At 42.0% G+C, this 13,623-nt stretch overlaps 1 protein-coding gene across 3 annotated transcripts in view; it reads right to left on the bottom strand.

Annotated features, from left to right (window-relative positions):
* The window catches only part of LOC128896598 (aryl hydrocarbon receptor nuclear translocator homolog), a 44,634-nt gene that overhangs the window by 9,960 nt on the left and 21,051 nt on the right, over positions 1-13,623 (bottom strand). For all 3 annotated transcript variants that reach the window (XM_054159975.1, XM_054159973.1, XM_054159968.1), the window contains 2 exons: positions 11,140-11,220; positions 1,601-1,761 (listed from right to left, as the gene is read on the bottom strand). In XM_054159975.1, coding sequence (XP_054015950.1) covers positions 1,601-1,761; positions 11,140-11,220 — 242 coding nt within the window. The remainder of the gene's footprint in view (positions 1-1,600; positions 1,762-11,139; positions 11,221-13,623) is intronic.

Genomic DNA, 13,623 nt, shown 5'->3' with positions numbered 1-13,623 from the left:
AGGTCATTTTGTGGATGTTAGATGAGGTAGAGGGATAGTCACTGTGGCGTAGTGCTTGTATAATGCGTTTTTCCATGGACACGTTATAGACACCATGGATAACTTCACTCAAACATCATTCCTTTGCGAGTCCAGGTCATTTTCTAGGTATTACACGTGATATATCTAAAACTGTTAAACCGCTGTCTTCATATAACACGTTTTTCCATTAACAAAGTCAGCTTAAGATGATCCAAACCAACCTTTCAAACTATCTTATTCATATACATTCACGTGTCCATCTACATTCACCTCGAAGCTCAAACACAGACGAGACTCTGAAAGCTACAAGAGTTCGAAGTGTTTCTTCAAAGGACGCAATATAAAAATTCATCATTACCTGCGACATCAATCCAACAAAGCTAACAAAAGTCCATCGCAGAATCGCGTTTGATCGAAGAGAAATTTTCAAGAGCAGATTGGAAACATGTGGCAGATTGAAATGCGCGATATTATCGAACGCGAAAGAATACATTTTCAGCCCTGACTGGCCGATAAGACACAAAGTAGTTCAACGAGGAACGTGACGATTAAGTCCCGGCGATGTTTGAGTTATCCGGCACGAGCAGCAAAATAACTTCGGCAACGCGATCTTTAAGCTATGACTCCTGGCGATTAAATTACGCTCCGTTCATACGCGCTCGATATCGATGCGTAACTTTGAAAATATCCAGACGCCGTTCGAGCGATCGCGAATCAAACGATCAACTGGTCAACGATCAACTTTATCAGTTATGACAAATATTTTCATTGCAGGAGTTTTATCACCTCGAGTTTTAAAGCCAGAGCCTCTTATTATTAATTATTCCCAATGTAGAGTGCCTAGTGTCTGCTGATGTTGACCATGCTTATTATTATAAATTATATAGCGACAGAAAGATTGTTTTACGATTGTAAAACACGCAGAGGACACACTAAATTAAGTATACACACAGAGAATTTTTAAGTCGAAGCTTCCAATGATTGAATATTCCCAATGTAGAGTGCCTAGTGTCTGCTGATGTTGACCATGCTTATTATTATAAATTATACAGCGACAGAAAGATTGTTTTACGATTGTAAAACACACAGAGGACACACTAAATTAAGTATACACACACAGTACTGGTCCATTTCGTGACAAGAAATCGATTTCCCCCTGGTTGCTCATGTGGAAGCTTGTTCCCGGATCAGGTGAATCTCAATTGGGCCTCTCGAAAGGGAACACTGACTAAACAGCTATAACTAGACTGCGGATGTTTATGCAAAATAAAATCTTCACGAACGTGCCTACAAAAATTTCAACCTAAATAGGAATTTATTTTATTCTGCAAATATGATAACGTGAATTTTACTTTCAATCTTTTTCATATTTTTACATATTGTTTGGATTTTGTAGGTTCTTGCACATTCAAATTTCTTATAAATGCATAAAGATTCGCAGTCTAGCTATAACACTGCTTAATGAAAAGTCCTGTTGCCCACGTCTTGCTGACGTGGGGACTAATACGTTCAGGAAAAGAGGCAGTATTCGTTTTCTTCTGTCTCCAAACGTTATAAGTAAATAAACGCAATTACTCACCTCTGAGGGCCTTCATATGGGCGACCGCCATCCTGAGTATGGTCAATTTGTCGGGTTTCCGAGCCAGTGCAGAACATGTCGGCACCATGTCCGAAAGTTCGGTGATGTAGGCGGTCATCTTGTTCCGCCGTCGCCGCTCGATCTCGCAGTGATTCTCCCTGCTGCAAATCAGAAGACAAAACCGATGTGAAACCGAGGTTCTATAGTTCCAGAAACCTAACAGGAGGTCAGTAAACACGGATCGATAACGACTGATTTTTGGAGAAGAATATGCGTCGCGTAAAAATGATCTCAGAAACGAGCTTACAACGAGTCATCTTCAGAGGTCATCAATGCTAGGTAGAAATAGTGTATTATAAATTCCTCGTAGCGTCTTGGCGGTTGTTAGGCTAGGCCTGTCGCTATTGCCCATAATTCACGACTGGCGACGTTGTCATTTATGGGGATCGAGCCTAGCAGTCCCTGGCGTATCGACGACGACAATGATGATTATGGTGACGACTCGACCGCGATCTCCTTCGCGATTCTTTCCCTCCTTGCACCGTGGAACCCCTTTCCCCCTTGGAATGATTTTATGTGCGCTGTACGTGTACTTCAGCGCCGACTTTGTATCATCGTAATGCGAAGAACGATATACAGGGTGCCCCGAACAGAGGGTTGCCAGTCTCGTTTTTATTTATTTTCAATATTAAGCACTGAGGAAACTGTAGTTGGATACTAATTGTTCCCTAGGGCTAAGTACTAGGTTCGAGGACATGGTTGGACTCTTATCAATTCTCAGTTATTGTTTGATAACGTCACTCAATTTCTTTATGTTTAAATTGGTCAATTATTAAAGATGCTTAGGCGACAATTCGTGGTGATGAATACTGAATAAACAAATTAATTCTAAAAGTTAAGCATCACAGGAAACGAATTTAAACGAACGTCATAAATTTCGACGAAGTTACAAAAATAAATACCATGATAAATGATTGATTACGTAGTCTCCAATGCTCTAAATAAGATTTCATCCTACTAGAAATTTTCAAAAATATTCGTCCGGCGACGCGTCGAACTAATAAATTGACTTGTTCCTCCTTCCTCTAACATCAAAAATATAGCAGCTACACATCGTAGCCGTTTCTTCTAGTCTATTCCAGACACCGGGAGCTCGGAGAAGCGTACAAGTGTCGTGTCGAAAGTGGCCACCCTGTACACCGTCCGCTGGACCCACGGAGCGAGCGGGCAACTTCGGAACGTCTGACCCTTGACCCAGGAGTTCTCTCCGTCCTGCTCCTTGAACCGCGCTCCTCTTCTGGCCCTTTCTCCCCGTGTTCTTCTACCGTCCTGCACGGAACATACTCTGCTTTATACTTGCGCTTTAAGCGCCCTGGCCTCTTTTAAATAGCGAGCCTGCGCTCCGGCCTGCGTCCTCGAGGAGCGTTACCGTTTCCTCCAGAGCCCCAACGAAATGGAAGGTCCTCGAACACGAACACGGGCGAATATCCTTTCGACCCAAGTATTCGAGATTCCATGTTGCCTTCGGTATTCATACTTTCCATTTCATCTTGCAACTCCTGTTTCTGGTTTATTTTCTCAAATCTTTGGGATTCTAGTGTCTTGAACCGAGGAACCATCGCTGGGATAATCTCTGCATCATAGTCTATCAGCTCAGGGAATATCTTGGTGGTTCTTGGTTTTCATTTCTTCTTGAAATCTCAGCAAATGGCTTTTCAAGTTCTTGGGATTCCAATGTCTTCAGCTTGCAACTTCAGCATCTGATTTCTCAAGTCTTTGGGATTCTAGTGACTTCAACCGAAGAACCATCGCGGGATAATCTCTTCCTCATAGTCTATCAGCTCAGGGGACATCAGGTGTTCTTGGTTTTCATTTCACTGTTCTTGGTTTTCATTTCTTCCTGGAATTTTAGCAATTGATTTTTCAAGCTTTTGGGACTCTAATGTCTTCTTTTGAGATGATTCCAATGTCTTCAGCTTGCAACTTCAGCACCTGATTTTTCAAATCCTTGGGATCTAATAATATCTAACTAATATCTTCAGCTGAGGTGATTTTAACGTCTCTAAAGCTTGCAACTTCAGCACCTGATATCCTTAAATCTTTCAGATTCCAATCCCTTCAACTACGTTCCTAAAGACTCTAACTCACAAGCTTCTCCACTTACTCTCAGCCTATGAGAATGCACAATAATTCTCTCTATACAAAATGTACTCAGAGAATAAACATCTGTATCAAATAAGGAATACAGTAGTCACTAAAGCAACTCGAATCGAAAACTTCAATTGCAATCCACCAGCATAGGTTCAAAGCATAGAGAAAATTGAATCTCATCGCATTCCTCGTACTTTTCTGCTTATTTACACGAACAGAATGAAAGTTGGAAGATCGAGAGGTAGAGTAAGTATGCGGTAATAGTTCCTGATGGACGTGAAATGAGATGAAGGGTCTTATCTCCGAGGTAGACACGAAACTCCCCTCCCTTTGATGGGTACCTGAAGTATCCAAGATACAGAGTCTGGAAAACAAACGAGTTCATACATTCTCTCATCTGCAATCTAAAAATCGAATGTGTGGAGAGATAACATTGAGAAAAGAATAATCTTCACATTTTTATTTGAATTTGACACGAATTCTTTACGAAATTGTTTCGTTTCGAGAGCCTCTGTTAATTAAGAAATAAAGTTTCTCCGAGTTCCGGGGCATCTAGCGTGGCCGCGAATTTGGTCGAGGGAAATTATCAGGAATTAAATGCCATTAAATTTACGATTGCGCGCCGACAATTACCGTCGCAGCAAAGAGACGTGCGCTGTTACTGGAGGCGGTTACCCTCCGGTAGGGTAATAACAGGGAGGCCCTGAAATTGTGGTTTCACCCGATATCCGTTCGCGATGAGGCATCGTTTCAGAATTTATTGGCTGCATTGATCACGAACACCCTTATCAATGACGCTGGCCTGATGGAAATTCCTTTACGCCTTCTTCGTCCCTGGGTTCCCTTCAACGGACATTTCTCCCTCACAGATGCTTTCTCTTCTACTTTCTTGCACGTTCGATGCTCCTAAATATTTGCCAATATGTGGTACATACGTTGGTACCTTAGACAAACGTTGTATTTAATTAGATCTTAAATCTAAGGCTTTCTAGATTCGAGGACTCCTTGGATTAAAGCTTTCTAGATTTCAGGACATTTTAGATTTAAGCTTTTCTAAATTTGAGGCTCTCTAGATTCGAGGACTCCTTAGATTAAAACTTTCTAGATTCAAGGACATTTTAGATCTAAGGCTGCAGCGTTTAATTTCAACTTGTTGCCAACGTTTCGCAGACGTTGCAATCCGCATCTTCAGTTGCAGCTCCGACACTATTAATTTTTATTTTCCGTAGCCAAGACTGTCCTCATTTCTCATTTATTTTCTCTTCTCCAAATTTTCCCAGAGTCTCCATAGAAATTCCTAAATTAGGGTACCGGAAGTCTAGCAAAGAATAACCTACTCTAGCATTTATATACCTTCGGTCGCATGAGGTTACAGGGGGTTAAAAGTGAACCACGATTCGTCGATGCCTCCCGCCTATATTTATCTTCAATTACCCTTCCGAGATGACTCATACTTAAAGACACGTCTAGAGATCGACCGCGAATTACCCACACGTTTCATGCCAGAAAATCATAATACGTCTGCTTGTATACACGCAGCATTCCGCGGTTGTGAATTATTACGAAGAGGAAACTCGCGTATTTTCGTCTGGACTTCTACGTTTGGCGCCACGCGGCGCGGATGAAAGCGTTCACGGTCGTGCTTTGCGTGGAACTTAAAAACGTAGTTGTTTGCCCCACAACTAGCGCCACTGACGCGAAACGGGGAACTATGGTCGCTGCGCCTGCGTAGAAGAATTCTCCGAGAAACGGATATTTAAATAGAATATGTTATAAATACATAGGACGATACAACAAAAGAAATATCATTTTAAAATTGTCTATTTGATAAAAATCTCTTTTCGGTACGTCCCTTTAGGGGCTCGATCATTACAGCTGAACGTGATACGTGCTGAACGTAGTCGATACGACTTATAGACTCCTCGCGGAACAATGAAATGAATTATGAATCGATCGAGGACCGTTTAATGCGATCGCATTCGTTATCGAATATATTCCGGCCCGTGCAACAGTGGACGTATGCTAACGAGCATCCCAGCGTCGAGTGATTTATGCCAAATCTTAATATTCCCGCATGGTAATACGGACAGATGTTTGCGCTACGAACTGGGCCACGATGATTTTTCCAGTGGAATTTCCGTTTCCGGGGTCGTGGAAACACAATCGCGTACTTAAAAGATACCTTGCAACTAGGGATAGCTAAACGGCACTATTTATTATTATCAGTGCCCCTTAAAGATCTAAACTGATGTGGCACTTTGTACGTTGCCACAAGGCCCCTTGGCAAGTGTTCAAAGTGCCGATACGTTAAGACGACACTGTTTACAACGTTAAATATAATTGAAACCTCGATACGTGTGGATCTAAGGTCCTCAAACATGGCGGCGGTCGGAGTCGTCCATCTATCGGTATCGCAGGTAAGTCGTGTGCCTTCCTTTTGGCGGGAAAATAATAAAACGATGAACACAACTACGCGGCTCGTTATGTGTCGTCTAAATCATTTCCAAACGAAGACAATGTAATCATAGGTGAAGCAAGCGAGTGCTAGACGATAAATTCTCCCCGTGGTACGTTTACTACCGTGCTAGCGTAATAGGCGAAGTGCTATGTTCATCGTACGTGGTGCAACCTAACCGGTGATCCGGGAATCTTCGCTCTATATTGGCTCCAAAATTGTTACTTGCCTGTATTATGTAGGGTAGGGTTAGGTATTAACTCCAATGCCTACTTTTTCGTTCATCCCACTAATCCTATTAAAATAAAGAGCAATCGTAACCTATTTTATAGGTTATGACCAAGATGGCCGCCGGGTAACCTTTTTCCCGACACTTTTTCTAATCTCAATGGCTACTTTTTCGTTCATCTTGTTACTCCTGCTACCAATGAGCAACAAGGCATCCAGCGATTTGAACTGTACGAATAAAGTAAGTATTTTTACAGATCACGACCAAATCGCCCCTGCACAACCTCTTTTCCGCCTTTTCTTCTAACCTCAACTTCTACTTTTTCATCTACCTGTCCCACCTACCCTCCTCTCTAACATTAAGAACACACGGATCAGCAACGATGCCGCTCCGTGTCTCACTCTTCCGTCTCATAAAAAATACAACAAAAGATTGAAATTAGTTTTCAATGAAACCCGCAACTACCGGTCGTCGTAGCGGAAGAGACGGCCGAAATTACAATGTCCGCGCCATGTTTTCAAGAAAGGGGGTTGGCGGTGGGAGGACAAAAACAGTTCCATCTCGGGTAACCGCCGGCATGCGACGGTGACAGCGGGGGAAGAAGCGATTTCGCGGTTTATCGCGGCTGCTGGAGCGATTGCGCTGCCAAAAACGTCGGGGGGCCTGTATTAACGCGATCCTGGCGTGGCGAGGCAACGGAGAACGGGGAACGGGACGGGGGGCAGAAAAACGAGGAACGAGTTGAAGAAGCCGAGGGAGCGGACGGAGCTGGATAAGAGGGTTGCGCGCCTTGCGGCGGGAGGCAGTAATTGCGTTATTAACTTAAAAGTGAGGTTCCTGGGCGCTCGCGACATCGGGGCTGTTGCGGCTTGCCGACTTTTCCATGAAACCTGTACATACAGTGGGCGGTTTCGTTTGGAACGTACTAGGAATTATTGAAGCGCGGGATGTAGCTTTATTTCAGGGTTCGCTCGCAGATGAAACTAATTAAAATTCAATTATTATCAACGGTTGGGGGAGACGAAGGGTTTCGAGTTCGGTTCGGCTCAATTTAAGAGCAATTTAATTGGTAAATTGGAAGCAATGGATTGCACGATAATGATACTCTATATTATGTTATATTACGCTGTAATTATTTCTAGAAAAATTCTGGGACATAAACATTAGAACCTCAGTAATATTGGAATACCAAAGGAAGATCCACAGATTGATATAGCAAAAAGAATCTTAGAAAAATGGAACCAAGAGTGGTTGATGACTAAACATACTGATCTTCACGAGTCAAGAGAAAATATATTTTTAAGAAATCCTGCTACTTCTCTGCCAAGAAGAGAACAAATTCTAATAACCCGATTACGAATAGGTCACACAAGACTAACACATAGCCACCTAATTACAAAAGAAATCACCCCATACTGCACAAACTGTAGTACAAAAATCGCAGTTAAACATGTAATAGAAGAATGTCTATTGCACGATAATATACGCGAAACAGGAAGCAAACCAAACACTCTGAAGAACAGTTTAAACGACAAGAGTTGCGTACTAAAAATTGTATTATATTTACAAAGGACAGGATTAGCAGAAGAAATATAGGCCACATATAGACAGGACGCTACAATTAAATTAATAATTATTTTTTTATTATTAGATATTAGAAATTTGTTACCTAAGTATAAGTAATTATCTATGTAAATTATTTATGATTCATATATGTAATTTATAGAATGTAAAGAAAATGTAATCCACAGTGGTCGCTAATGGCATAAATGCTGATGCGACATTAAATAAATTAAATAATAATAATAATAATAAACATTAGAATATTAATAAGAGAAGAAAATAAAAAATTGGCCTTTGGAGGGATAGAAAAATACGCGACGTTCAAGGCACAAAGGTATTGCAGAGGTTTAATTCGTAAACTTGGCTTTGTTAAGAAGAGTCCTAATTAGACTACGTAACTCTGTCCATAAATAACCGAATTGAAGAGTGCCAAGGCCAAGGTGCATGGAAATTCTAAATCGGGAAAATGGCGAGATAGTCACGTCCGTAACTCGAAACCCAGTCCGCCAGCAATTAAACATGCTGCCCGGAGAATTATGTTTGCGAAACATCGCGATAAGGAGTGCCATTGTTTCTGGTTTTGTGGAAGGAACGACGGCTCTGACACTTCATCGGAAACAATGGGAATAAATATCAAACGTCGAGCCTTTATCGGAGAGCATGCGCGGATTCTGTCAGAAAAATGTAACGACAGATTACATATCAATGTTGAACAATAATTGAAACTTACGAAATAAAGAAAATATTATCTTGACGATAAGGAATTGTGCGCGAAGCTCGCCGATATGATAAGTATATATTGTTCTTATTTTGAAGATGCGAGCTTTGGACAAAATAACGAATACAGAATAAAAAGAATGGTTGATTTGAACGCGTGAATATTTTTAAAGGGTGTAGAAAAACATAAGAAAAATTGATAAAAATTGAGAATCGTATTTTTAGAAAGATTCCCAGGATGACTTTTCATAGCAAACACCGTGTAATCGAAGTTTAAGTGTCTGGTATTAAGAGTAGACAAAAGACACGCTAATTATGCGTCATCCGTGTTCGACACACTTTCTCAGAAGTCTTCGGAGGCATAATGTCGATAAATGTCCGACTCATGCTCGATCTGCATTCAATTCTGAGGCTTGTGCACTCGTTGCAGTCTCATCTCAATTTTAATTCCTTGTGGAGATAGCACCATCTGGTGGAGATAGGTAGGTACTAGTAGGTACTATACAAATGGGATTCCTATACAGTAGCCAAGATGGACGCCACCTAATCGTTTTCCCGCCTTTTTTTCCTAACCTCACATTCTAGTTTCTCGTTTATCCTACTACTTTGTGTTTCCCTTCCTTTTCGAATCTTTTATACAAATATCTTAATTCTTACCATTTTCCTACTGTGGATTCTACATAACTTCTTCCTGCCCTTTTTTACCTAACCTTACGTTCTAGCTATTGGTTATCCTACTATTTTGTGCGTTTCTTTCCTTTTTGAATCTCTTGTACAAATACCTTAATTTCTTACCATTTTCCTGTTCTGGATTCTACATAACGTCTTTCCCGCCTTTTTTCCTAACCTCACATTCTAGTTACTAGTTAGTAGTAATTAGTAGTAGATTATCCTATTATTTTGTGCGTTTCTTTCCTTTTTGAATCTCTTGTACAAATACCTTAATTTCTTACCATTTTCCTGTTCTGGATTCTACATAACGTCTTTCCCGCCTTTTTTCCTAACCTCATATTCTAGTTTCTCGTTTCTCCCACTACCTTACGCATTTCCTTCTATTCCTGTTACGCGTCTGAAACCTTCCTGTGCCTGCTACACGAATGTCTCGATTCCTTTTACTTTACCGCTCTAGATTCCACATAATCACTTTCTCGCCTTTTCCTCTAACCTCCCTTCCAAAAGTTACGGTACCTCATCTCCCAACAAATGCAATAGCACAATTTCCATCGAGCAGCTTAATCACCCGAGTCAAATGGTTACAAGAGTCGAACGCAATTTGTCTTAGACCTGACCCAGTTCCAACCCGAGCAAACGACACCATCCACCCACAATTTCCAACAATCGGTCCCCTCGCCCCTACGGTCGTTAGATCGCCCCGCGACAATAGAAACCGTGCATTGTCTGGCATAATGCATGTCGCTCGTCGTATTTCATTTCGCGAATCCGCCGTGTCAACACGAGCATCAAGATACGATGTCTTCAGCGTAGACGGAGCCAAAGGACGCTGCGCGCGTATAAGTACCCTATGTTCCCACGCTGGAGCAGCCTGGAGGGCTTCCCATTCCGCTATCGACTCACATTGGCGGGTATCATGTAGGTATGTATGTATCTTCGTACCCGACCAGCCATGTACAGGGTGTACCGCTGGAACATATTGGGATCTCGGGGCTCCGTGAGACGAATTAACAATCGCCTTCGCCACTGGCTATCGGAAAAGTGACCGGTGGCCTTCGTGAACCGCGGAAAGAAGGATTCGGACAGAGGAGCGGGACTGATTTTCGGGACGAGATAGTGGCAAACGCCCCGTGAATGATTTTTCAATTGATCTAACGGGTGTGAACGTCAAGCGGGAATTCGTTTGTGGACATCGACTACCAATTTTTGTAAATCAATATTTGAAGATAGGCAGTCTTATATGGTTTTCGATGATGAATTAAATGCTGCAATGTAGAAAATTATTATGAATTTTGAAGGCATTTTTTTATGTATTTCCAAGGTATTTGGGTAACATGAGTTTCAAAAATCATTGAAATAAGGGCTATACTAGCGAACATAGTCCTCTTTAAGGTAGGGTTTGAAGATGTTTGAAGACTATTCGTTTGCGTCAGATTTTTAAATATTGTATTACTTTTAACAATGGTTTTCCAAATTGAAAATCACCCTAGCGAACGTAGTCCTCTTCGGGGTAGGGTTTGAAGATGTTTGAGGACTATTCATTTGCATCAGATCTTTAAATATTATTTTAACGACGATTTTCGAAACTGAATTATTTACAATATTATATTTTACTGATTACATCTAAAATATTGATATCATCCGATTCTTCGTCTCGGAATGAACGCATATTCTTTCCCGAAAAAAGGACACTTAACCCGTTCACTGACCTCCCACGTATATTGTCAGGGCAAGAGCATGCACGTTACTTACCTCGCAAATCTTTCTTTGTCCTGTACATTCTCGCCCTCCAGCCTTCTATATTTACACCCGCTAGGATCATCTTCGTCGGATCTGCAATGAAATTTTCATCTATTATCATTTTGCATAAAAATACCTTCTCGATTTCGAACATTATTAACGTAAAAATGATTCTGGACTGTTCAACAGAGTTGCACAAAACCCTAGACTATGAATTACTCGAAGTTGTCTCCTTCTTTAAAAAAATGTTTGAATTTTAAACTTCAGGTAAGTTTGTAAGTTCCGTGAAATTTGAACAGTGTTCAAACTATGCGAAGGCAGAGATAATTCTTACCTTATGTTAGCTAATGTATTTCTAATCCCTCTTCTATCTTCTAATTTTATTTCTACACATTGCCTCCGTATAACTTAATAATGGACGTTCTCCATTCATTGCTAAATTATTTACAGTTTCAGCATACAATTCATACACTTGCAAACACACAGATACATACACGTACAAATTGCATACATAAATGAGCGATGGATTAAATTTTCATAAAAATAAACAATACCATAGCTCAAACATGTAAAAGAACGAAATGCAATTGTTCAGTCTCATTACATCAACAAATTGATTACAATTAAAAGCATTTTCTCGTCTGGCCTCCGTCAGCCTGACAACGGTCGCGACTGACTCATTCATCTGCCAGTAGCGATAGATATTCTACAAACGTTCCGAATAAATGTCGCGTAGCCGATACGCAAAGTGTAATCACTTCCGGATTACCAAACGCGATGTGACAGCCTGTACAGAATTGGTCGTCGCCTATCCAACTTCCCCAAATCTGGAGCGACGTGTAACAGTAAGCGCGACAAAAGTCTCTCATGCAATATTCACGGGCGACGGTGCTCTATAACTCGAATCGATGCCATCGGGAGTCGAGGCTGCGTTCACACCTGTGTCGCAATTTTAACTAAGAAATTTGTTCCTAATAATTATCAACATGAAACTCGCTTTTTTCCAGCCAGCGACATCTAATATAATTTGTTCCTGAGCCAGCCCCGGCATTTAAGATTGCGGATAATATACGATTGCAATCAATTATGAACTCATAATTACTTCATAATTACATCATAATTATTAGGACAACTTGATGGACAGTAAATGTCTCCAAATTTCGAACGAGTCAACGAAAGTAATTTCAGTCTTCTAAATATTAGGTTGTCCCAAAAGTTCCTTTCGCTTTATTAATAAGTAATACATGCACAATATTTTATGTTTCATGTTAAATTACTGAATTGTGCACGATTCATTTTACTCCATTACTGTTACAACATAAATATCTATGAAATTAGATTGTCTATTTATATAAACACGACTACATAAAATAATTGAGTGCAACTCGCCAAACAAACTTTCGGGACAACCTAATAGAAGATTGGATCATTCGGTTTCGTAGGTCCCAAAAATCTGTCAAGTATGCCAACTCTCTAAATTCCTAAGTCCCAACGAGAAAGTCATCGCCGGTCATCGAGTCCGGACTCCCCTCCATCATCCTCACCGTCACAACTCAATTTCCATCGGGACCGAAAGTTCCTGCGGCGCAGAAAACGAAGCAAAAAAAAAAAAAAAGGAAGAAGAAATGGGCCGGAGAGAGAAAGGGGGACCTCCGATGCGGAAAGAGGACCGCCGTAAATCCGTCATTGGCGTCTCGTTACCGGGATTCGCCGTGTTCTCTCCGCCAGGCGAACGTATTAAGCACGATAGAAAATTATGCTCTCGTTGGGGGCCCGACGGTGCACATAGAAATCCGGCCGATCGTCAGTCTATTACCCCGCGCCAGCGAACGAGTGAGCGCGCTCGCGGGTGATGTACGCCTCTGACCCTGAGCGAAAAAGTAAGGCCCCCTTTCATCCCGTGCCCCCCTTCCTCGCCGTGTCTTTTTCCCTTTCTTTGCTCTGGTGAACGCCACAGAGAGCTACAGCCAGCATCTGACCCCCACCACAGACCTCCGTGGGCCCCCATGGGTCCCATGGGCCTCAGAGGACGAGGTGGGGGTGGTGTAGGGCCCGCAGCGAGTGTATCCGGGTACACCGAGAAGGCCCCGTATCCCTTCTCCCCCCTCCACCATCGCTCTGCGCCCCTTTTTCTTTTCTCCTTTTTGCTGCCAGGGCCCGAGTAGACTCCGAGCGAAACGAAGAGGAAGAGGAGAGAGTACGAGGCCCGGAGACTTATGGAGTACATAATGATGCGACCCGCGGTATTATGTCGACTTAACGGATACGTATATGCATGCTCGGCGAGCAGAAAACGCGGGGTCCCAGTCCTGGGCCCGCTTTGGGCCATCGTACGTCGACAGTTTTGGGGCCGAGGCGAGGAGCGGACTCGTGAAGCTTCTCGGACTCTCGAGATCTTCCTGTATCGACTGTCTAAGCACTTTTTGGGAATTTTGGAACTCTTGGGACCTATCGAACCCGTAGCTTTGGGACACTTGGGCCTTGTAGCCTCGAGAC

This window comes from Hylaeus anthracinus, unplaced genomic scaffold (genome assembly GCF_026225885.1).
Source record: "Hylaeus anthracinus isolate JK02 unplaced genomic scaffold, UHH_iyHylAnth1.0_haploid 0, whole genome shotgun sequence".
In the NCBI taxonomy this organism is placed as follows: domain Eukaryota; kingdom Metazoa; phylum Arthropoda; class Insecta; order Hymenoptera; family Colletidae; genus Hylaeus; species Hylaeus anthracinus.
Note: the sequence above shows the minus strand (reverse complement) of the source record. Positions and strands in the feature narration are given on the sequence as shown.